The sequence below is a fragment of the Perognathus longimembris genome, chromosome 21 (assembly GCF_023159225.1).
Source record: "Perognathus longimembris pacificus isolate PPM17 chromosome 21, ASM2315922v1, whole genome shotgun sequence".
Classification (NCBI taxonomy): Eukaryota; Metazoa; Chordata; class Mammalia; order Rodentia; family Heteromyidae; genus Perognathus; species Perognathus longimembris.
Genome location: NC_063181.1, coordinates 12,632,610 through 12,657,714, shown reverse-complemented (window position 1 = coordinate 12,657,714; position 25,105 = coordinate 12,632,610). Strand labels below are relative to the sequence as shown.

General features: G+C 45.8%; 2 protein-coding genes and 1 long non-coding RNA gene across 4 annotated transcripts in view; 1 reads left to right on the top strand and 2 right to left on the bottom strand.

The window, feature by feature from the left end:
* Cpe (carboxypeptidase E) overlaps nt 1-1,049 on the bottom strand; it is a 69,560-nt gene extending 68,511 nt beyond the window's left edge. The window contains exon 1 of the mRNA XM_048330725.1: nt 613-1,049. Coding sequence (XP_048186682.1) covers nt 613-919 — 307 coding nt within the window. The 5' untranslated portion in view covers nt 920-1,049. The remainder of the gene's footprint in view (nt 1-612) is intronic.
* Nucleotides 1,050-9,634: 8,585 nt separating this feature from the next.
* On the bottom strand, nt 9,635-22,580 carry Msmo1 (methylsterol monooxygenase 1). Of its 2 annotated transcripts, none has more exons than XM_048330784.1 (6): nt 22,511-22,580; nt 18,882-19,165; nt 15,427-15,575; nt 13,803-13,929; nt 12,107-12,261; nt 9,635-10,054 (listed from the first exon to the last, which is right to left on the bottom strand). In XM_048330784.1, exons 2-6 carry the CDS (start codon nt 19,134-19,136, stop codon nt 9,862-9,864), a joined length of 879 nt encoding a protein of 292 aa, XP_048186741.1. In that variant the 5' UTR covers nt 19,137-19,165; nt 22,511-22,580; the 3' UTR covers nt 9,635-9,861. The 2 variants fall into 2 exon arrangements, with proteins under 2 accessions (XP_048186741.1, XP_048186742.1); XM_048330785.1 differs by having other exon boundaries at nt 22,491-22,543.
* Nucleotides 10,926-15,255, top strand: LOC125339590. Its single transcript, XR_007208566.1, has 3 exons — nt 10,926-11,138; nt 11,378-11,379; nt 15,223-15,255. It is a non-coding gene; the product is annotated as an uncharacterized LOC125339590 (long non-coding RNA).
* Nucleotides 22,581-25,105: the final 2,525 nt, after the last annotated feature.

Genomic DNA, 25,105 nt, shown 5'->3' with positions numbered 1-25,105 from the left:
CATCCACGGCCTGCCCCACGCGCGCGTGCGCACGCGCACACGCACGCACAGGTGGAGGTGGGCCCCATAGAGGGATCGTCCGGAAATTAGGAAAGAAATGATGAATGACCCTTCTGGGTTTCCGGCCGCACCTCATCTATTCTCTCCCGTCTGCGGGGAAGGCCGGCCCCGCCTTCCCGGCTGAGGCGCGCGCGCGCGCGCACACGCACACACACGCACACACGCACAAACACACACACACACCGGTGCGGGGGCACTGCAGCGACCGTGAGCGCCCGGCCTTCGCGGGCTCCACCCCCCCCCCTCCAAAGGGCGGCCGGGGGCTGCGGGTGACGAGGAAGGGGGTCGCGCTAGGCTGGGGTCTCCCCCCTTCCCGGCCTTCTACCCCGACACCTCTTACACACACATACACACAAACACACGCCCGTTCCAATAGCGCTTCCAGGATGAGGGGGATGGGGAAGGGGGGAGGGCAAGGAAAGGGTGGGGATGATCAGACGTTAGAGATGGGGAGGGAGGGCGGGGTGATCGGACGGGTGGGATGGGGAGGGAGGGCAGGGGAAGGGGTGATCGGACGGGAAGGGAGGGTGGGCGGGGCGGCAGCGCCCTTACCGGGCTCGTGGACCCCGGGGTGGTCGGACAGCTCGAGGACCAGGAGCTCGCGGCCCTCGAAGCTGCGCCCCACCGTGTAGATGCGGCTGACGGCGGTGCACTGCAGCCACACGGCCACGAGCGCCTCGCGCAGCTCCGGGTAGCGGTGGTACTCGAACGAGAGCCCGTCCTCCTTCTGCAGCCGCCGGCGCCGCCGCACGCCCGCCGCCGCCGGCCCGGGCTCCTGGGCCGCGGCCCCCAGCAGCCACCCGCAGGCCGCCAGGGCCGCGCACAGCGCCAGCAGCGCCCGGCCTCCGCGCGCGCCCATCGCCGCCTCCGGGCCTCCCCTCAGCCGCCGGCCTCTGTGGTTGTGTCCCGGGGGCTCCCGGCTCCGCAGCGGCCTCCGCTCGCCTCGGCGTCCCCGGCGGAATGGATGGCAGCTGCGCGCGGGGGCCGCGTTCAGGACGGAGCCGGGGCGCAGCGGCTGTGCGCGCGGCTCCACGCGCCGCCCCGCCCGGGCAGCGGCCGCACCAACCACGGAGCGAGGGGGCGGGCGCGGGCGGGGGAAGACCGGGGCGCGGGGAAGAGGGGGCGCCGCCCGCCAGCCCGTCTCATGGGGGGGGGGGGGGGAACTCCGATCCGTGGCGCCCGGGGCGGCGACGCAGGTGACAGGACAGCTCGGGTCTGGGGTTTGGAACGAGGCTGTCATTGACAAAACCCCTGACCTGTGACACTGCGGGTGCCCAAAAATACATCGACGAGTGGATACATTTAATCCAAGGCCACCGGGGATGCCATCGGAGGCAACCAAGAAGTGAAGAATGTTCTAGAAATGTGAAAACCAGCAGCAGCAGCTTCTCTCTCGGATGCATCCCTCTATCCTTCATTTGCATGAAGGTCTGGCTAGGTATCAGAACCTTCTGAGCTTTGTTTAGAGACGGAACACAAGTGCTGTCTGCCCGTGTGCTGTGCTGTCTTTAATTGTATTTATACCCAGTACTGGACCTAGGAGAATTACACAACCCCGCTGGTGTGTTGCACAAAGGATTTATTTACGCTAAGGTGAAATCCTGTTAGGGAAAGGAAGGGCTGACTGCTTGTAACCACGGCAGCTCTATTCTTCTCACCGAGCTATTGTAAATATAGAAAATTATTTACAGCGTTCCATGTTCAGCCTCGGGCAGGATTTATAGTCTTGGCCCAACATCTGGAGCAGATGTGACTCTGGATAGGTTGCCATTCGGCTTGAAGAGCAGCCCAAGTCTGGATAAATAAGCAACCCTCTGGGTATTGCAACCAAAGAAGAAAAATTGGGCCATCAGCATGGTAATTTTTCATGTTCTTTAGACATTTTTTTCCTTAAGCTTTCTCCTTCCCCACCTGTCTCCTAATGTAATTTCATTGAATAAAAATGTTTATGTAAATGATGTTACTGAATCACAACATAGAAACCGGAAACCAAGTGTGGTGGAACATGCCTGTCATCCCAGCACCCAGGAGGTTACAGGGAAGGGTGGCCAAGTTCAAGGTCAGTTTAGACTCCCTTAGCAGATCCTGTCTCAAGTAAGTAATAAGTAAATAAATGCCCAAACATGGTTGGTAAGTCCTGCTGAGGGGGCGAGCTCCCAATCTGTCTACGTTCCCCAGATCAGCCTAATGCTGCTGCGGTTTTTTTCCCTCTGGGTTTTTTAGGGGGAAAGGAAAGAAAGCTGCCCCTTCACACCGGCTTTATACACAGACACGTCACTGAGTTGCCAGCCATGCTCCTGGTGAGCCAGGCAGAGCCAGCTCTGCCCCATATTTTTGCTACTGTGACCTGCCTCTGATCTGTTTGGCCCACAAGTTTGAAACCAGAGTTACAATTACACTTCTAAAATCATACCCCTTTGTGCAATCCTGGAATCCCAAGGAAAGAAAATAGAGTAGCTAAAACCCATGACTTCAAACATGCAAGTCTTCAACTTGCATCTTAGCCATTTAAAGTAACCACACTCGTTTGTGGCTAGGTGGGGCACGCCGAAGAGTGACTACACACAAACACACGACATACTTCCATCAAAACCTTCTGCTGTGCCTGAGCTGCCTATGTCCTTAAACCAGGACTTGCAATTTTCCTTTCTTTTTTTCTCCAAAATGTCAGTTTTATGGAAGGGTTTCCTTTTTCTCCCCTTTTTACTATTGTCTTTCATTAGTAAAATTAAAAATCAAGTTTTAATTTTAAAAATAAATGAGCCAGGCACCAGTGACTCACGCCTGTAATCCTAGCTAGTCAGGAAGCTGAGATCTGAGGATAGCAGTTCAAAACCAGCCTGGACAGGAAAGTCTGTAAGACTATTATCTCCCGTTAACCACCAGAAAACTAGAAGTGGTGCTATGGCTCAAAGTGCCAGAGTGCTAGCCTTGAGCAAAAAAAGCTCAAGGACCGCTCCCAGGCCCTGAGTTCAAGGCCCACAACTGATCAAAAAATAAATAAGGGGCTAGGAATATGGCCTAGTGGTAGAGTGCTTGCCTTGCATACGAAGCCCTGGGTTTGATTCCTCAGCACCACATATACAGAAAAAGCCAGAAGTGGTGCTATGACTCAAGTGGTACAGCAAAAAAGCCAGGGACAGTGCTCAGGCCCTGAGTTCAAGGCCCAGGACTGGCAAGATAATTAGATAGATAGATAGATAGGACCTTATGTCTTAGATGTTTGTTTCCCTAACCTATAAAATAAAAATTCTGGGTTAAATTATTCCTCCTCTAATTTATTCTCTTAATTCTCTGTGTTGCACGTGAAAGGAACAGAATCATCTGGGAAATGTATAAAATGTGTCGGTTTTCACATGTCAACAATGCATTGGATGGAAAGTGAGTTTCTGGTATTAACAAGATTCTAGGGTTTCACAAGAAGACTGGCCATGTGTGATTTTTTTTTTATATTTGGTTCACAAACAGACTTTTGAGAAGTAATGATCCATCTCTTTTGAATCTAGAATGCCAGGACGATGGAAGTTTTCCTTCTTTGGAAATCCATTCCTCCACATCTGCTAGGTGGTCCTGCTTCTTCATACAGCAGCCGCACACGCACACACGGGGCATCGGATCAAAGGAACTTGTCTCAAACTGAGTCTTCCTTTTGCTGGGCTATTTTAGGTGCAGGCCAGCTGTGCCCAGTTTACTGGAGCATGTATTACTTGCTTGTGGTTTCACAAATAATTATGCAGTTATCCATTTTGATTGTTGGATAAAAGATCTTGTAGTCTTTACTCTGTTTGTGTACCCATGATTAAATCCAGTACGCAGGCCCCATTTTAAACTCCGTACAGACAAAAGAAATTGAGAGCGACGGCTGCTTCTTTCTAATGTCACTTCTGGATGTTTCTATTTTTTTTTTTTCTGGCCAGTCCTGGGGCTTGACTCAGGGCCTGAGCACTGTCCCTGGCTTTCTTTTGCTCAAGGCTAGCACTCTGCCACTTGAGTCACAGTGCCACTTCTGGCTGTTTTCTGTATATGTGGTGCTGGGGAATCGAACCCAGGGCTTCATGTATATGAGGCGAGCACTCTTGCCACTAGGCCATATCCCCAGCCCTTCTGGATGTTTCTAAAAACGTATTTAAGTTCCCGCAAACTCTGCTCTGTCAGCTTTACTTCTATTATCATCAAATGCAGAAACTACGCCTACCCCCAAAGACATTCTGTGAACACCTAGACCTACATCCGGGAATTGCATGAGTGTTGGTACCTGGCTAACACTCAGTTCTCTGATCCAAAGAGCTTGCTGGTTTACAGTGTGAACCAATCCCAAGGCTGATTTCAAGCTACCAATGTAACACCACTGAACAGAGATACACATGCCCTGTGGTGACACGCTCTGATGGCATAAATGTTTTATTTTTCTCCTCCCTTTAAAAAGATGGGGCTTGGGGCTGGGGATATGGGCTAGTGGCAAGAGTGCTTGCCTTATATACATGAAGCCCTGGGTTCAATTCCCCAGCACCACATATACAGAAAATGGCCAGAAGTGGTGCTGTGGCTCAAGTGGCAGAGTGCTAGACTTGAGCAAAAAGAAGCCAGGGACGGTGCTCAGGCCCTGAGTCCAAGGCCCAGGACTGGCCAAAAAAAAAAAAAAAAAAAGATGGGGCTTAATGTCCTTCTATCTAAGTGTAGGTAAGACATAGTGCCTCAACTCTGGTGACATGATGGAATGGAGCTGGGTTTCTAGTTCACTCCACACACTCCTAGGTTTTATTTTTAGCAGTCACTACAAGGAAGAAACACACACTCACACAAGAATAAGTGATAAATTATCTAATGTTGTATGTCATAGAAAGACCATAAGCTTCCTTCTTCACCAGCAATCCCCACTATTGATTGCAAATGAATTGGAATTCTTGTAGCAAAATGACATCTACACTCACACATTTATTGCAGCGCTACTCACAATCACCAAGATACAGAGCCAGCTGTGCATTATAAGATGAATCAATAAAGAAAAGGTGATGTCCAATATACAATGGAATGTTTTTCATCCAGAAATGGAATTTTGTCATTTGCAAAAGCATGGAATTAGAGGACAATATATTTTTCGTTGCTTTTGTTTTCATCTTTGGTGCCTCTTTCTGTATCTGGCATATCACATACTCTCTCTGCTAGATCTAAGCACAAGTTATTTCCTTTGCTTGGCTGATTCTGCCCCGTTCATTTCTCAGTAATTTTGTCATCATTCTGATCTCACATTACACATTACCTCCTAAGGGGGCCTTCCCTGACAGCCTCCACTAAGTAAGAAATACCCGCTGCTCTGTGTTCCCAAAGCGACTTGTGCCTCTCTCCTCTTTCAGAGACTTTTAATAAGCACTAATTAGCCACACTCTTACACCACACATGGTGTGAAGGCAGGAATTTTGTCTCTTATGCCCCCTAGTGTAGATAAGTAGAATTAAATACAAAATGGAAAATAAATATTCATTGACTCGAATATCTAACTATTGAAATTCATGAAGAGGTCAAGCTATTTTCATTGACTCGATGAATATCTAACTAAGAGGTCAAGCTCTTCCCTGCATTGAAACCTGATATTCTGCCATTTAAATTACTCCGACAATTCACAAACAACCTGCCCAGGGGCTGGGGATGTAACTTGGTAGCATGGCGGCTTTGTAAGCAGGGGAAATCTGTAGTTCTAACTTTGAGGTCTGAGAAAGTGAACTAGACAGGACTTGATTGGTTGCAATGGAACTGAATTCAAAAAGGAGGTGGAGGAAAGAGGGAGGGAAGGGAGGGAGGGAGGAAAGGAGGGAGGGAGGGAGGGAAGGAGGAAGGTGGGGGGAAGGAAGGACAACTCAGTATCTCAATAAAGGCCAAGAAATGTGTTTGTGACATCCCTAATGTGCTCCTTATTTATGAAAAAGAATCTCTCTCCTCACAACTCTTGGCCAGAGCAGAGTGGTAACCACTGCCAAATTCTCAGTCTTGGACTGTTCAGGCTGTAACAATTAAAGCTGCCAGAGCAACAGGCATGGCGCCACACTACTGGGGATATATCTTAATAGTGGTTCTCACGATTCTGTTGCCATCTCTTTGCTTGTCTTCACTGCTGGTGAATGCCTGTGAGAGCAACATTTAGTCAATGTTCCTGGTCTCACAGCCTTTCCTATCTGGACTGGCTTTGAACCTTGATCCTCAACTCTCAGCCTCTTGAGTAGCTAGGTTTGCAGGTATGAGCCACCAATGCCCAGTTTTCTTTCTAGAATATGAAATGACCGTTCATTTTGGCAAGCATGGTCCTGTAATCCCAGCACTAGCAAGATCAGTTTCAAAAATAAATAAAAAAATAAAACTCTGGATAAATTAAGTCACCTAGACCACTTAATTCCAGTTATTTTACTCCTTCATACATAATAGAAAAATAACTTTCATTTTAGATGTGTTATAAGAGATGCTAAACAGACAGGCATGGACAAAGGACATAAAGAGAGACAGACAGAGACAGACAGAGAGAGAGAGGGGTTGAAGACATGTTTACAAGCATGTTTTTAAAAGTAAGACATAATTCATTCAGACTAAAATCATCAAGACCATTTTTGTGTAAACTTTCCTGATGAGCTGAAAATAAAAGTGGACCAAGTTTTAATCCCTAAACTACTAAGTTATCTGCTGTGATCTAACAGATGGCTTAGTTTAAGTGTGTAATTGATATTTCCATAATTGATACTTGCATCCGATTACTATAATGCATTGAATGTATACCCATCACACTTTATATGAAAAGTTTTCCATAGCTGTATATATGAATATGTATGTCACAGTGAAATAGTAGCACACAACAAAAAGGCTCCGCAGGGCTTCACAATTGTTCTATTTCCTTGGACTAAATTCATTTGTACATTTTGAAGTAATTTTTTTTTAAAAGCCTCAGTTGATTTCTTTAAATTGCTTATTGTTGCTTTGTTTCAGTTACGAGTTGGGCACTATTATTTCCACTTGACACGTGAAACAAAAGATTCAGTTGGAGAAACTGAGGCAATTCACAGTAAATGGAGACCTCTGACCCCAAACCAAGGTCTGTGTAGTTCCTGTGTCCTTTGGGAATCCATACATCCAGACACAACATTGTCACCAGTGGCCAAACAGCTGCTTGGTGCAGCATTTCTCCTCAGTCCTCTCGGTTATGTCTTTTTCTACATTCAAGGTCTAGAATAATGTAGTAATTTAGCATATTCAGCCTCTTCTAACATATTCATAAAGTGCCTGTATTGCTGCAATCTCGCTTTATGATTTTTGATGCCAATACTAAGGTTTGAACTCAGGGCCTAGAGCACTGTCCCTTAACTGACTGAGGTGGCTGAGATCTGAGGATCTCATTTCAAAGCCAGCCTGGGCAGGAAAGTCCGTGAGACTCTCCTCTCCAGTGAACCAGCAGAAAACCGGAAGTGGTGCTGTGGCTCAAGTAGTGGAAGAGCTGAAGAGCTCAGAGACAGTGCCCAGAATTCAAGTACCATGACCAAAACGTAGAAATCTCCACAGGGAGAGTGCTGAGCTTCCAATTGAAAAGAAGCAGGCCCCACCTGTGGTCAGAAAACAAGCTGCTTTCCTCTCCCGCCACTGGGTGATAGCGGCTTATCCTATGCTTTTTCTCATGGTTCCTTTCCTTTGAGCAGACAATAAGCCTGCATGCACCCCCTGAAGTGACTTATTTTCTTAAGTTTGAAAACAATATTTGATATATCAGATTCTAGACTCTTACATCCTTTCATTAGATTCTCAGACATTACATTTATACACGATCCTCTGGAGATTTTATGTAAGAATGTCACGATTTGGCCCAAAAGATCATGTCTTGGAGCTAAGGGGAAATCATTCTGTATCTGGGCTGAAAGTAGCCCCTCTGGCAGGTTACAGGAATACAGGGGAAAACATGGTGTGCTCCTGCTTTTTGCTTTCAGATAGGTCTTATCTCAACCTCCCAAGTAGCTGGGATTATAGGCAGGAGCCATTGTATCCAGTCATAATTCACTTTTCTGTATTAAGCATGCATGGGGATAAATCTTTCCTTAGATGACTACAGGCTTAGACTTTTCCTTTTGCAATGATGACATTCAAAATTATTCCTTTTTTTGTGTGTGTTTTTTTTAAAGACTGTACCTCCCCAGGGTAGTAAGTGTAGTAGCCACGAGCACAGGTTAAGACTAGTCTTGTCATCTTAACCTCAGACAACTCCCTCATCCATTAGAAAAAAGAAGAATGCGTTAACACTTCTGTATTGCCACCCAGGATATAGGATGTGCTTAGTAAATGTTAACTCGTGAGGAAGCAAAAGGCAAAAGATGGAAGAAATCCTATAGGCACTGCATCTTAAATGTGGCCTCCTACTTGCTGCTTGAGGGGGTACCCACAGGAACCACGTACAAATAAACATACAAAAATGTATCTTGGCCCATCCTCACTATACATAAACAGTTTAATGCCAGGCAGTATTGTTTTCCTACTGGGAAAAAAAATCACTCGTAACAATGTTCCACACTTGTGGTAGATAGTAATTGATGAGTGAGGAAATTCCCAATATTGAAGCGCCTCTTACGGTCCAGTTTTTAAAGAAATGAACTAGTAAAATAAAGAATATACATGGGAAAATCCCTAATATTGAAGAAACTTTTACTGTCTAGTTTTGAAATAAAGAAATCAATGAACTAATTTAATAAAATTTATCTTGGCTGGCTCAATGGAAGATTCTAACATATACATGATGGGCTGGGCTGAGCGTCGTGGTGACGCCTGTAATCCCCACCAAGAGGCCAAGGCAGGGGGATCTCCAATGGAAAGACACTCTGGGCTCCACAGGGAAGACCTGGTCTTAAACCCCAACAAACACACAATGAGATCACCCCAAGAGTAGCAAAAGACGCACCAGAATCAGAATCATGCCTTTTATAGAACAATAATTTAATGACCTGCATTTTTCCTTATAAGAATAAAAGGTGACAGTGTATGTTTCAAAACTGGAAATCAGATAAGACAAAAATCACATTTATTTCAAGAGCTCAAAGTGCAAATACAGGACACCAGTTCACAAATGTTCAGGTTCTAGCTCTACGTTTTAATGAAAACCTGATATACAAAAATGAAAGGGTAAATAGCAGAAAAGCGCCTCAATTACCAAAAAAAAGATTCAAGTCTTTGAAAAACCTTTAGGCTAAAATATTTCATTTTCACCAAGTCAGAAATCTTGAATTTATAGATGCTGGTGGCGCATTACACTGGAAAATGATTCTCCATCGAGAGGATCACGCTGGCTGTCATTCGGTCAGCTCCAGACAGAGTGGAAGGTACTGGTACTGGTTATTCCTGACCTCACAGCTCCAATCCTCCACTGTATTGGTTGATGTGGTTTAACTCATGATATTTTTGTTTTCAGCAAATTGTAAAAATGTTTGCAGTCAAATACAAGGCCAGTATCATTACTGCCAGTTTTCTGAAATCACCAGATTTAAGGACTAATGCCAACTTCTGGCAGTATTGGGGGCAAAGAGTAATACTTTTTCCATTGCTTCAAACCTTTTCTTAAGGTTAGTAGCATGGCCTTTAAAACTCCCTCATGAAAACTGTGCTCAAAGGCACTCCTACACATACAGAACTCGTAGAAGTAGGAAAAGCCCCAGGAAGAAGGTTGTTAATGTTCCCTGTCCCTTAGCAGCCAAGCCACATGCTTATTTCTGCTCTCCAGAAGCAAGGTTAGCTACTAGCTTCAATTCAGGGAATGTGTGTCTTTGGGAAGGCTTGAGAAAAGAGTTAGTCCATCTTCTTCCTAGACTTCATCTTTTCATTATAGGCGTTAAACTGAGCGTCGGTTCCAAAGAGCCAATCCCACCAGGTAAACGTGGATGCGTAGTTTCCAACGAAGTTCATGTGGTGGAAATCATGGTGGCGGGCGCCAGTATAGAAGGGGATGAGGTGGAGGGGATTGAGAGGAATATCGTAGCCACTGCAAGATTGTCAAAGCACAGCCATGATCAATGCATCTCAACTAATCGGCATTTTCATTCAGTCACGTGCCCGCTAACCAGTTCAAGTAAAAAGTTCCACTTTATTTCTGGCATGGTTACAAAAGGTCTTACAGAAAAAGGTGAATGTTCTACAAACTACTTAAAGAAAATTATTCTTAGAAACCTAAAAAGATCTATGGAAATGGCACATCAGGGAATGAAAGAGAGGGGACTAAAGTGATAAACCCTTAGACTATCAAGAATCATTTTTCTTTTAGAGGAGCTTTTCTATCACAATCTAGAATACATGTAAATAAATCCCCTAATACGACTTACATATGTTAGGAAAAGGTATCTGAAATTTGCATCAAGTATGAAAACAAGTTTATGTTCAAGAATCACTGGGAGGGGCTGGGAATATGGCCTAGTGGCAAGAGAGCTTGCCTTGTATACATGAAGCCCTGGGTTCGATTCCCCAGCACCACATATATAGAAAATGGCCAGAAGTGGCGCTGTGGCTCAAGTGGCAGAGTGCTAGCCTTGAGCAAAAAGAAGCCAGGGACAGTGCTCAGGCCCTGAGTCCAAGTTGCTCCAGGACTGGCAAAAAAAAAAAAAAAAAAAAAGAATCACTGGGAAGTTCATTTATCACAAAACCAACTAAAATACCATTGTGTCTTACGTAGCTGGGAAGACATACATGATTTAAAAGCATCCCACTGAAAGTATCTCCTTTGAGATCTAAATTTGGACTATAACACAATTTGAGATTTTTGCATTCCTGAGTATACTTTTAGTATACTATAGTATACTAATTTTAAAGCAATGAAACATTAGAGTATGGAGACCTTCAATATAATGCAAATCATTTATAAAATGTCTTCCAGTCGACAGGACTCTATAGGGTAAGTGCTTTTATTTGTGCTAAACAGTATAGACTAAAATGGTCTTATTCTGTGAGAGTTGAAGGAATCAGTATATTTTCAAATCAAGAGTTAGGTTCAGCCAGGAACCGGTGGCTCCTGACTAATTCTATCTACTCAGAAGTCTGATCTGAGGATCACAGTTCATAGCCAGCCTGAGCAGGTAAGTTCTCCAATGAACCACAAAAGACCAGAAGTGGAGCTGTGGCTCAAGAGCACTAGGCTTTGAACTCAAAAGCTCAGGGATAGCACCCAGACCTCAAGCCCCAAAGCCAGCAAAAAAAAAAAAAAAAGAGTTCAGTTTAGTTTATTATTGAAGGATTAAGGTTGATCTTGAACATTAATTTTATTTGCCCAAGTAACAAATAACATACTTTCACTTGAAAACAGTAACAGACTCAGATGTCAAAAATCTGTTAATTAGCCAGGCACTGGTGGCTCATACTTATAATCCTAGCTATTCAGGAGGCTGAGATCTGAGGACTGTCATTCAAAGTCATCCTGGGCAGGAAAGTCCGTGAGACTCCTATCTCAAATTAATCACTAGAAAACCAAAAGTGGCCCTGTGGCTTAAAGTGGTAGAGTGCTAGCCTTGAGCAAAAAGATCTCAGGGACAGCGCCTAGGCCCTGAGTTCAATCCCCATGACTGACAAAATAAAAATAAAAAAAAATCTGTTATTTGACCTTTTCTCTAATGATTATTCTCTCTTCTTATACTCTTAAATAACAGCAACACGAAGCCAGCGCTGGTTGCTCACACCTGTAACCCTAGAGATTCAGGAAGCTGAAATCTGGATCTTGGTTGAAGGCCAGCCTGGGCAGAAAAATATCCACAAGACTCTTATCTCAAAAAAAAAAAAAAAAAACAACAAAAAACACCCCACTCAGAAAACCGGAAGTGGTGCTGTGGCTCAAATGGTAGAGCGCTAGCCTTGCACTGGAGAGCTCAAGGACAGCACCCAGGCCCAGAGTTCAAATCCCATGGGCAACAACAATTAAAAAAAAAAAAAAAAAAAAGAAAAGCCATGTGAAAAGGGTTAGCCTTTCCTACTTAGAAAAAGAAATAATCTCCTCACATGAAAATCAAGGTATCTAACAGGACCTTCCACCCAAACAGAAATGACAACTCACCTGTGCACATCAATGGTTTCTATCAAACGCATGGTCACCCACACCCACAGGAGAATCACATGATTGCACAGCAGCACGATTCCAAGGAAGAAGCCAGTTCCGAGAATCAGCGTTTCCAGGGGGTGTGCGTACTCGGCCTCCATGCCGAACGGAGCCTAAGGCAGAGGGAAGCCGGTCCTCAGCGCGCTCCATGGGGCTAATGCTTACCGCGCGGGGAGGCCTGAGCGCCTGACTGTGTGCCCAAACACGCTTCCATGTTGCAGCCAAGGTATTTTCTAGATGCCATTGTTATTTATTCCATAGACTTTGAGTAAAGGAGATTCTCTCCACACATTTACTTATTCTATTTACAGCTTTATAAAATTATTTTACTGGCAATGTTATCTAGTCATAGATATGAATAGTAATATATATGTAGTCATATACACAAATAATAATTTTCAATAAAAGTAACTCTTTAACAATCAAAAAAAAGCCTAGGGATATAAAAGACATCTTTAGTGGTTTAGGAGACATTTAATAATTGCCATGAACATTCACTTTTATTCGTGTTTGTGTTTCTTACGTCAAGAAAGAGACACTTGATTTAGTATTCCATGTTTAGTAAGTAGTGCCTCCTTATGCATGGCTTTGTTTTCTCAGATTATACTTGTCCATGGTCATCTACTGTCTGGAAATTTAAATGGAAATTCCAGAAACAATTCGTAGGATCCAAATTGTGTGCCATTCTGAGTAACGTAGTGAAATACAATCTGGTATCCGCTAGAGTGTGAACACGCCTTGTGCAGTATAGCCAACTCATATATACTACCAGGCTGTTAGATATTTAGCAGATATCTCAGTGATTACTGGAGCTCCTAGGATCTATGCCCTAGGATAAGAAGGGAATCAAATTGGGACAGGTGGTTCACACCTATAACCCTAGCTACTCAGGAGGCTGAGATTTGAAGATCACAGTTCAAAGCCAGCCTGATCAGGAAAATTTGTCAGACTCTTCTCCTAATAACTACCAGAAAACCAGAAGAGGTGCTGTGGCTCAAAGTGGTAGAGAGCTAGCCTTGAGCAAAACAGCTCAGGGACAGTGACGAGACCCTGAAGTGCAGCCCCAGCTGCAGAATACATCAACTTAACCACTTTCAAAAAGCTACATCAAAGCACTTCTGATTTCCAAAACAACTAAAATTGTTTTCTTTTTTAAAGTCTGTTTATGGGGCTGGGGATATAGCCTAGTGGCAAGAGTGCCTGCCTCAGATACATGAGGCCCTAGGTTCGATTCCCCAGCACCACATATACAGAAAATGGCCAGAAGCGGCGCTGTGGCTCAAGTGGCAGAGTGCTAGCCTTGAGCGGGAAGAAGCCAGGGACAGTGCTCAGGCCCTGAGTCCAAGGCCCAGGACTGGCAAAAAAAAAAAAAAAAAGTCTGTTTATGTGAAGAGTTAGCTTTGTGATAAAACTATGCTAAAAATCAAGTGAGTATTATAAGTTTTATTTGGGGGTCTCATTTCAGTGGCCCTAACACTGAGACCTACAGTCACTACTACCAAACTGCCAGCATTGAGTGGTGTGACCTAGAGCGCTCTGGCCAAAGGATGAGTGAGAGTCTGAATTATTCCTTGTGCTATTGTTCTCTGGCATGTCAACTTAGCTTTATAAAGTTAAATGGTGCAAGTCTGAAATACAATCCTCACTCACATACCTGAAATTCATGATGAACTTTATGAATGTATTTGTATATACTTCTGTGGTGTAGGAGCCTGTGCAGGAAATAATGCCAGGTGTCTTCAATGACGGCGCAGACAAAGCACCTTGCCAAGATTGTATACCTATAAGAGAAGGCAGCGAGTATTCATGAAACCATCTCTTGCACACAGTGGTGCTGGAGATATTATACAACCAATCACCCATGTATCAGCTCAACCTAGCTGGATACATTCATCAACAAAAATTCTCAAAACTACAGATATGGCTATAGGATAGAACCTGAAATGAGGGAAGATTATTTCCATTCCATTTTATTTTGCCCAAACCCACATGTATAAAGTCATAGTTAAAGGGGGAAAAAAAAAATCTAACTCTTCTAAGAAAATAATATGGGAAACACTAGAAGGAACTAATTTAAATGAAATGACGAAAGAAACTTCGATACAAATATGCAATTGTTTTTCTTTTCCCACCAATACATGGGCTTGAAACTCAGGGCTTACTGCTTATGCTGGGCTTTTTTGCTCAAGGCTGAAATTCTATCAATTCAGCTGTATTTCCACTTGCATATACTCAAAGATTCCTATATATGACTAGCCATTATGTACCACAAGTACATTGTTATCCCTCGGTACACAGGGACCAGGACTAGGTGTACCCCAACACCAAAATCCAGTCCTTTATACAAAACGAGGTAGCCCTTGCCTATAGTCTAAGTACTTCTTCTTGCATATTGAAATCATATCCAGGTCAGTTAAATACCTAACATATGTAATGCTATGTGAATAGTTGTTTTATTCTGTTGTTTAGGGAATAACTAGAAGAAAAAAACATATTCAGTAAAAATGCAAAGTTCTATGTGTTTATGTGAGTACTAGAACTGAGACTAAATGCGGGCCTTGTAATTCTTACCAGGCTTCACGGCTTTTTCCACTTAGAGCTAGCTACCACTAGATCACTAGGGCCACACTTCTACTTCCGGCTTTCAGCTGGCTAACGAGAGGTCACTCAGATTTATCTGCTCAGGCTGCCTTTGAACCATGATCCTCACATCTCAGCTCCTAAGGAGCTAGCCATGAGCCACCAGTGCTCACCAAGGTATGACTGTTTTCTCTTTTTAAAATAAATTCACTCTGTAGTTGGTTGAATATGGGCGAATACAAGAATATAGAAGGATAATTGCATCTATACATTGACATATCTGTATGCAGTTATGCAAGGATAAAAAAGAATCTCAGGGACAGTGCCCAGACCATATATATATATATATACATATATACATATATATGTATATATATATATAATAATAATAATCGTAACTGTAACTGTCAGGCACTAGGGAGCTCATGTCTATAATCCTAGCTACTCAGAAGGCTGAGATCTGAGCATCACAGTTTGAAGCCAGCTTGGACAAGAAGTCTGTGAGACTCTTATCTCCAATTAGCCACCCAAAAGGAAGAAGTAGAGCTATGGCTCAAATCATAGAGCACCAGACTTGAGAAAAACAAAAACAAAAAAACTCAGGGAGGGTGCCCAGGCTCTGAGTTCAAGCCCCAGGATTGGCACAAAAACAAACAAACAAATAAAACCATGGCTGATTATAAGTCCAACATACATACCATCTTGGCATTTCTTGCCAACTATAAGGAATGTTGAAGTATTCTGTAAAATAATAGGTTCCACAAATCAGAGGCAGCTGGATACAAAAGTGGTTAAAGATTATTACTTTAAAGCATTTCCATTGGCCTTGGAAGGTTTCTGGTTTATCCTACAAAGAAAAATAATATTCAGTATTAGTCTCTGTTATCTGTAGTTTAGCTTGACAACAATAACGCTTTTTTTTTCCAAAGTCTATAATAGACCTGAATTCTATGTCATGCTTATTTTATGAGGCTAAGGCTTAGACTTGCAACAAACATCCTTCTAAATCCCTGACAGCATGTTTTCAGGCAGGTGAAGAAATGGCTAGCAAACCAACCCAGCTAGGATCCAAAAGCTCTTCAGAACAAGCTTGATCTTTGCTGCTGGCAGATCACTCACTGTTCACAACCTTCAAAGGAATTAAGTGTCACTAAGACTACAGGTGGGGGGGAGGGGTGGACACACCAGCTGAGCTTCCCTACCGAGGCCCCTCAATACTTCCAGCACTCGGCGGCACCCATTCGAAGAAATCAAGCACATTTTGTTCATATACACTGGCAGAATTATGAACCCTCTGAGCTGGAGGAACTTCAAAAGACAAATAAGGTCTTCTGCTTTTCCCTGGTCAGCCTGGCCTCCGACATAGCAAGACCTCGAGTCAAAACAAATCAGGAGTACTTAGCAGGTGGAGATAGGGGAAGTCCAAGGTAGAGCTAGGCAAAAAGGGAGTGCGACTTGCTTAGAGCTCGAGGCTCACTCAAGCCTGTAATCTTAGACACTCAGGAGGCTGAGATGTGAGGATTGGGGTACCAAGCCAGCCTGGGTAAAAAAAAGTTCCTGTGAGATTCCTATCTCCAATTAACCACTCAAAAACTGGAAGTGAGCTATGGCTGATAGTGGTAGAGCGCTAGCCTTGAGCAAAAAGAGCTCAGGGTCAGTGACCAGCTCTAGTTCAAACCCCACAGCCCCCCCCCAAAAAAAGACTAGCAAGACCCCATTTCAACAAGTAAGTTGGGCATGAGGGTCCACAACTGTAATACCAGCAACATGGGAAGAATAGGTAGGAGGATTTCAGCCTGACGCTATCCTAGACAAAAAAAGCAAGATCCCATTTGAAGAAATAACTGCAAGCAAATAAAACAAAACAAGAGGGGCTGGGGATATGGCCTAGTGGCAAGAGAGCTTGCCTCGTATGAGGCCCTGGGTTCGATTCCCCAGCACCACATATACAGAAAACAGCCAGAAGTGGCGCTGTGGCTCAAGTGGCAGAGTGCTAGCCTTGAGCAAAAGGAAGCCAGGGACAGTGCTCAGGCTCTGAGTCCAAGGCCCAGGATTGGCCGAAAAAAAACACACACACACACAAAAAAAACCAAGAAATAACTTTAGCTACAATAAAACTATATGCGCTAAGGCAAAGTACAATGGTTCCCATCTGTAACATCAGCTACCTGGGTGGAAAAAACTGGGAGGAGAGCAATTCAAGCAGAGTCTGAGACAAAAGTTTGAGACTTCCATTGCAAAACTACAAGCTGAGCCATGGTGGCATAGTTGTAATACCAACCACTAGGAGGCACAGCTAGAAAGAATATGGTCTTAGGCTGCCTGGGCCAAAGCTGAAGACCTTATCTGAAAAATGACCAAAGTCAAAAAAGATGGAGTTGTGATTCAAGTGGCAGAGAAGCAGCCCTGAGCATAAAAGCTAGGAGACAACACCCAGGCCCTAAGATAAAGCCCAATATAGGAAGGAAAGGAGAGGGGAAGAGGGAGGAGGGAGGGGAAGGAAAGAAATCCTGCTTACAAGGTCTACTTTTCCATCTCTATAGAATTTCCTCTAACTAGCAAGCATGGGCGTTGCTGTCCAGATACCCATTACATTCAAAAGCAGAAAGCTTTTATTCCGGATCATTTTACCCCCAGCAGCAGCTTCGACAAGCAGGGAGCAGTTTTAATACTTCAGATCTTAGGATATCTGAGGCACTTAGCAATGAGTGCTGGCATCTGCTCAAAGCATCCGTGTGAACTAGGTTATGTGGCTTTTCAGCTTAAACCTGTCATTGACCAACACCATCTCTGACACTGACTGGGGCTGTTGGGAAGGAATCCACGATCCTTACAGAGGAGGGAAATGCCCACCATGGAGACACCCAGCCCTTAACGTTGTCATCCTTTTCTATGGTGACAGCTTATACACCTGGACTGAGAGAGCTCTCTGGTCTGGCAAAGTGCTACTGAGGAGAAGTGTAAGAAGAAAAGGTTGGCCTGGCCAGCCATTCAATGATGAGCCTTATAATCAGTGCATGACAGTGGCAGCCAGAACCACCCAGAGATTTATCACCACCTAACACTCCCTTGCAAAGCAACCTCCCAATGCCTGCCACCTTAATTGAGTGTGAGGGCATTTCCCTACCAGGCCTCGTCCACATGGGCCACAGTCCCAGACCCCAGAGTTATCAGGAGAGGGACCCAGGTGAGGACTTCCTTGATGTGACTAGCTGATAGAAATGTGTGTACTCACACAGAGGAACCCTCTCCCTGTCCCTACTTCCCACATGACGATGGTGCACCCTTAAGCTTTAGGCAGGCAGGACTTACAAGAGTTAGAGCCAACTCATTATTAAGAGCTGATTCCCTTCATTCAAGAGACACCCTCTTGCCATGTATACGAAGCTCTCAAGAGATACCTTCTGCAGTGAGGATCTCCAGCTACCCATCATATCCACAAATCCCCACATCTTTCACTCCCAGCTAGTTTTTCTTTATGTATGTGGGGGCAGGGGTGCATGTGGGTAAACTGAGGATGAAACTCAGGGCCTCAGACATGTGCCCACATTAAAAAATTCAAATATTAGATGAATACCACATCCTCTTAAAAGTTCAAGAAACAGTTCTCCAGACATTATCAACAATGATCTAGGGCTGGGGATATAGCCTAGTGGCAAGAGTGCCTGCCTCAGATACACGAGGCCCTAGGTTCGATTCCCCAGCACCACATGTACAGAAAACGGCGAGAAGCGGCGCTGTGGCTCAAGTGGCAGAGTGCTAGCCTTGAGCGGGAAGAAGCCAGGGACAGTGCTCAGGCCCTGAGTCCAAGGCCCAGGACTGGCCAAAAAAAAACAAACAATGATCTAAGGCTGTGTTGTTCAGTACAGCACAAACTAAGACACAGCTAACTGAACACGTTTATGAAATGGGCTAAGATTAGCATAAAATACATGAATCCAAAGACTTAAGAAAATAATGATATAAAATATTTCATGAAGCATGGTTTTGATTACCTGGGGGAAAATATCCTACTGTACAATTTTAAATTATGTAGGTGGCTTTGTTACATTTCGATTAGACAATACTGATTTCAAGAGTCTCAAAGCTACATTGTCTTTAAGAATATTCAACACCATTCATTAGAATCAACTTCAAAGTCTATGAGACTCACCTTTTGAATTTTGTACTTTCTCATGAAAGGTAAAAACTGAAATAAAAATCCAGGCAAAGAGAACAGGAAATAAAGGAATTCATGAACTATCAGAGACCCCCATGTGGCAATCTGGAACTTGGTGTAATTATCCAGCATGTAATCCCATGCACTTTTAAAGGAGGCTTGCAGAGGATTCTCGGGCAACATCGAATCCACGAACTCCACAGCCAAGGCCGCAGAGCCAAAGACTGTGACACTGGCATTGGCCACCATGCTTCGAGTCTCCGAGGGGGCCTTAGGCTCTGTGAAAACAAGCAGACACATAAGCTAAGCCAGAAAACTCTTGGAATTCAATTTGATAAGCATCATTTTATATGATCATATGCACATAGCTATTGAGCCTTTGTGATCCCCTCCTAAGAAAGTTCTCCTGTTATCTCATTGAGTGAATGTTTAGAGTCCTGTTTAATTTACCATGTCCACGTGTAATTCTTTGTAAAGCACAGTTTTCAAATATACCTTCAGTTCGTTTTTAAGAATTACTACACAAGGGGCTGGGAATATGGCCTAGTGGTAAGAGTGCTTGCCTCATATACATGAAGCCCTGGGTTTGATTCCCCGGCACAACATATGTAGAAAATGGCCAGAAGTGGCGCTGTGGCTCAAGTGGTAGAGTGTTAGCCTTGAGCAAAAAAAAAAAAGAAGCCAGGGACAGTACTCAGGCCCTGAGTCCAAGGCCCAGGACTGGCAAAAAAAAGAAAAAAAAAAAAAGAATTACTACACACGTGCCAATTTCGCAGGTTCTAAATATATGATGGACAAATAAGTTTGTGGAATGTTTTCCACATCTTCACTTGTAGATAGATACTGCAGTAAAACTGTAAAAATAACACAGCCTTGCTACTTAATGATACCCCATCTCATATATCAAGTAAGTAAATAATAGAAAAAAAGGTTAAAAATAGTAACTTCCTGAAAATGTCCACTGCTCTTTATTTATAAGTTAACAATGATCCATTTAAAGCAGGCACACATCTCCTAGCACTGACGGAGGCAAGGTGCTAAGAGAAAAAAAAATCTGAATATTCCTTTTCAGAGAAAAGTTTTCCTATCCCAGCACTAGGCTGAGGAAAGAGGACTGGGATTTTGAAGCCAGACTGAGTTACATTGCAGAACCTGTCTCAAAAGAAAAAAGGAAAAGAAGAAAGTCTCTTAATCTCTACCACCTCTGAGGTTAAGATGGCACACGCTTGTCTCACGAACCCCACCAACTTCTTGGTCAAAGGAGAGCTGTAAGGTCCACCACGGGAGGGCTCCATGCAGATGCCCCCCACCTGTTTAAGTCTGGGCCCAGTACCTGCATTACTCAGGTAACTGGCACACCTGGAGGCGGTTACCTCCTCCTTCTGAGGTCACACCCAATTCCTCAGGCCCTATCTCCTGCCCCTGCCCTAGATAAGGCAGGGCCCTTCGGTGGTCCAGCCCTTCTCTCCTGCCATACATCACATCACCTAGGACAGGGGAATGGATGTGACCTCAGAGAAGGGGGAGGTAACCACCTCCAGGTGTGCCAGTTAGCTAGGTAACACAGGTATTGGGCACAGACTTAAATGGAGGAGACATAATGCCGACGCCCCTTGCTAGCAGGAAGCAGCCAGAGAGAGTCTGGAAAGGCTGGAATGTAAGGTCCTCTCCCTGAGGGCTCCAAGTAGCTGCCCCCACCTCATTAAGTCTCCACCCAGTTACCTGGGTAACCTGCAGACCTGGAAGCAGTTACCTTCCCTTTCCCTGAGGTCACATCCTAATCACCTGGCCACACCCCTTGCCCCTGCCCTAGATATAAGGCAGGGCTGGGTGGGGGTCGCTCTCTCTCTCCCTTCTCTCTGGCCATGGATCATCTTGGCCACAGGCCAGCAGTTTGGCAATAAACTTTCTTTCCTGCCTGAAAAAAAAAAAAATGAGGAGACAGGTTGTGCCTGAATGGAGCACTTCTGGAAGTAGACCTTACAAGAGCTTTGCATAAAGTACCAATCCCTGTCAAATGCTGGCAGCTCACACTAGCTACTCTGGAGGCTAAGATCTGAGGATTTGCAGTTTGAAGCAAACTTAGGCAGGAAAGTGTAAGACTCTATCCTCAATAAACTACCAAAGAAAGCTGGAAGCAAAGCTGTGGCTCAAGTGGTAGAGAGCTAGTCAGGAGCTAAAAGGAGTACCCAGGACTTGAGTTTAATCTCCAGGACCAACAAAGAATAGGATTCGACTCTCCTAAGCCTTCACCCACACACCAACTGGCCTTCCAAGTTGCAAAACAATTATTCCAATCTTCATTTTTCTTGAGTCCATCACAAATGTGGCAACGCTGTATCAAGGTTAAAACATGTATTAGCCACACCCTGGAGCAAATTATGTAACTCCCAGTGGCAGTTCTAGAATGTAATAGGAGTTCCCCCATATAAAGCACAAGACAGGCCACCACAGGTGACTCAAGCCTGTAATCCTAGCAATGCAGGAGGCTGAGATCTGAGAGCTGTGTTTCCAAGCCAATTTAGGAAAAGTCAAGAATCACCAGGGCTCTAGGGCACAGAGGATCAGAGAGAGTTCTAGAGAAAGGTGCAAACGACCCAGACCCCAAACCTGGAGCCTGAGGGTCAATGGATCAGATTTACAACAGTGACTCTGTCACTGAAGAGATAACAGGAGCCAGAGGCAGCGGCAGACTAAGCCAGTTACACTTGAGAACAGAAGCTACACGTCTCCCAGGGATATGTACATCACCTATTTCCTGCTTTAAAGCAAGCTGGCAACCAACTTGCTTTAACCTAGGTTCTGGCTGAGTGTTGGTGGCTGGTGCAGGCTGATTCAAAGCCTGCCCGAGCAGGAAACGTCCATGAGACTCTCCAACTAAAACAGCACAAAGCCTGGAGTGGCCGTGTGGCTCTAGTGGTAGAGTGCCAGCCTTGAGCAAAGGCTCAGGGGCAGCACCCAGGCCAGAGTGCAACTCATGCGTGTGTACACGTACACACACACACACACATACCCAGGCTCTGATTACCAATGCCAGTCCTCTCCACCCGGCACAGGCGTCGTCTAACTTCAACCTATGCCCACTAAGTTTGATGAAGTGCTTCCTCCAGGCCCCTCCCCAGTACACTTCATTTCCTTCCAACCTGCACCCCACCTTCTCAGCCACCCCCGACCCCTATCCCTGCTGCCCGGATGTAAGTCCTCCAGCTCTCACTCAAGGCTGGGGAACGGATGCACCTGCCTCTAAGATTCATCCCGACCCCCTTCCGTGATGCCCTCCCTCCAGGCCCGCCCAGGCCTCCTCACCCCGCGTCCGCCCTCCCATGCCCGCCACCCTAGGGCCGTCCAGCGTTCCAGCGCCAGGCCCCGCTTTGAGCACATGGACCGCATACCCCTTGCGGGCTAACCAACTCCTATTCATCCCACAGGAACCTCGGGCGCCCAGCCCGGGCCCCACTTCCCGGACCGGCACAAGCAACACGCCTCCTCTCCTCCGCAGGGCCCGCGGGAGACTCACCACCGCGTGTGTGACTACCGAGACTTCCAAGCCGTCTGCAACTTCCACCGCCCGCCCCGCGGACCCCGACCCGCCCGCCCGCTTCCCCGCGTCGCAGTCCTCTCACCTGCACGGACCCGACACCAACCCAGCCACGGTCACCCACCGCGAGCAGGTGCTGCCGCCTCAGAACCTACTTACCCCGGACGGGGGGTGGAGCCTAGAGGGCACGGCCGGTCCCTCCTTCCGTTATTGGCCAGCCAGGACTCCAGCCCCGCCCTCTCGACTCGATGATTGGCCAGTACCACTACCGGCAGCGTGTGACTCACGTCCACTAATCCCTGGCGGTACCAGCGATTGGTTCTGAGGATGGAGTGAGGATAGTGAGACCCTGAGATCTGACCAATGGCCGGCGCTGTCGCGTAACCTGGAGGAGGGGGCAGCGCGGGAGCGCGGGAGCGCGTGACGGCGCGAAGGGGCGGGACGGCAACGCCTCGCGAGCCATCCCGCGTCGCCTAGGCAACCGCGTTCCCTGTCGCTCCGGGTCTGGGCGCGAGCCGCCCGAAGCCTTCTTATGTTTACTTTTAAATACGTGTTGAAATGGCCGTGCGCTCCACGGGTGAGTGTATGGCCGCTGTGTAGCGGTGGGAACAGAACACGCGTGGCTTCCTGCAGAAATCTAAGCCCGTAGAATGTGCTCGATCATTGCTCGCCGCTGGCACGGGACTCACACCGTGTTGTGTGTGTGTGTGTGTGTATTTGGGCTCGAACTCGGGGCCTAAGTATTTGTTACCCCTTAGCGTTTTCACTCAAGGCTGGCACTCTACCACTTGGACCCCAGCTCCATGTCTGGCTTTTGCTGGTTAATTAGAGATAAGGGCCTCGTGGGCTTTCCCACGCTTAGAGACACAGTTCTCAGATCTCAGCCTCCCGAGGTGCTGGGGTGACAGGCGTGAGCCACCTGTGGTGGCTTGTCTTGCACTTTATTATTTTATTTGTTTGTTTGTTTTTGCCAGTCCTGGGGCTTGAACTCAGGGCCTGAGCGCTGTCCCTGGCTTCTTTGTGCTCAAGGCTAGCACTCTACCACTTGAGCCACAGTGCCACTTCTGGCTTTTTTCTGTGTCTGTGGTACTGAGGAATGGAACCCTGGGTTTCCAGCATGCTAAGCAAGCACTCCACCACCACTGAGCCACATTCCCAGCCCGTCTTGGGCTTTAAGTGGGGGAATTCCTATTACATTCTAGAACTGCCACTTGGGGGGAGAGGGGGTTATGTAATTTGCTCCAGGGCCAACAGGTATTGTTGTTTTAACCTTGACACACATTGCCACATTTGTGATGGCCCCAAGAAAAAGTGAAAATTGGAACAGTTGTCTTGTTTTGCAAGGCCAGTTGAAGGTCTTTTGGTGTGGGTGATTGTGTAGGGGAGGCTTGACCCTGTGGTGTTTTTGTTTTTGTTTTGCCAGTCCTGGGGCTTGGACTCAGGGCCTGAGCACTGTCCCTGGCTTCTTTTTTTTTTTTTTTTTTTTTTGCCAGTCCTGGGCCTTGGACTCAGGGCCTGAGCACTGTCCCTGGCTTCTTTTTGCTCAAGGCTAGCACTCTGCCACTTGAGTCACAGCGCCACTTCTGGCCATTTTCTATATATGTGGTGCTGGGGAATTGAACCCAGGGCTTCATGTAAACAAGGCAAGCGCTCTTGCCACTAGGCCATATTCCCAGCCCTCCCTGGCTTCTTTTTGATCAAGGCTAACGCTCTACCACTTGAGACACAGCACCACTGCTGGCTTTTTCTATATATGTGGTGCTGGTGCTGAGGAATCGAACCCAGGGCTTCATGTATATGAGGCAAGCACTTTTACCACTAGGTCATATTCCCAGCCCAGACCCTGTGGTGTTGACCCTGTTCTGTATTGGTGTGTGCAAGGGAGGCTTTGACCCTGTTCTTTATTGGTGTGTGTAGGGGAGGCTTTGACCCGGTTCTTTATTGGTGTGTGTGAAACAGAATGAATGAGTTTTCACAGGTGGAACCTCCTATTCTGCCCATGAGCTTTCACATGTTTTACATCTTGCCTCCTCCTCTGCAGGGATTTAAATCCTTTTTCCCCTTTGTCCGCCAGGCCCATCAGATCTTTAATGGATCTTCCTTTAAAGCAAGATGGACTTCAGAGGGAATGTGAATTCTGCACATCTGCACAGTCCCAGTCCCAGCCAGATGCACGTGCTCCACAGCCCCAGGCCCATTTCACGCTCTCTCCAGTTGTGTCCAGGGTGTGCTCAACCCTGGGTGACAGGATAAGGGATGAATCTAAGCTTTTGAGACTGTCTTAAAAAAAAAAAGTTTCTAATTGCACAAGGGTGCCATTTGAGCCAGGTCATCTTTATTAGTGCATAACTGACAAAAATTCTAAATGGGTGTTATTGGTTTGTTTTCACCGGTGCTAGATTGAACTCCAGGCCTGGGCTCTGTCCCTGAGCCTCTTCGAGCTCAAGGCTAGTGCTCTACCACTTAAGCCACAGCACCACTTCTGGATTTTTCTGAGTAGTTAATTGGAGATAGAAGTGTTACAGACTTTCCTGCTCGGGTTTGCTTCGAATCAAAAGCCTCAGATCTCAGCCTCTTGAGTAGCTAGGATTACAGGAGCCACCCATGCCCCACGGGTGTGTAGCATTTTAATACGTGTATGTGCCTATCGAGGGGCGTAATTCTTAGTCTGGGTACAAGA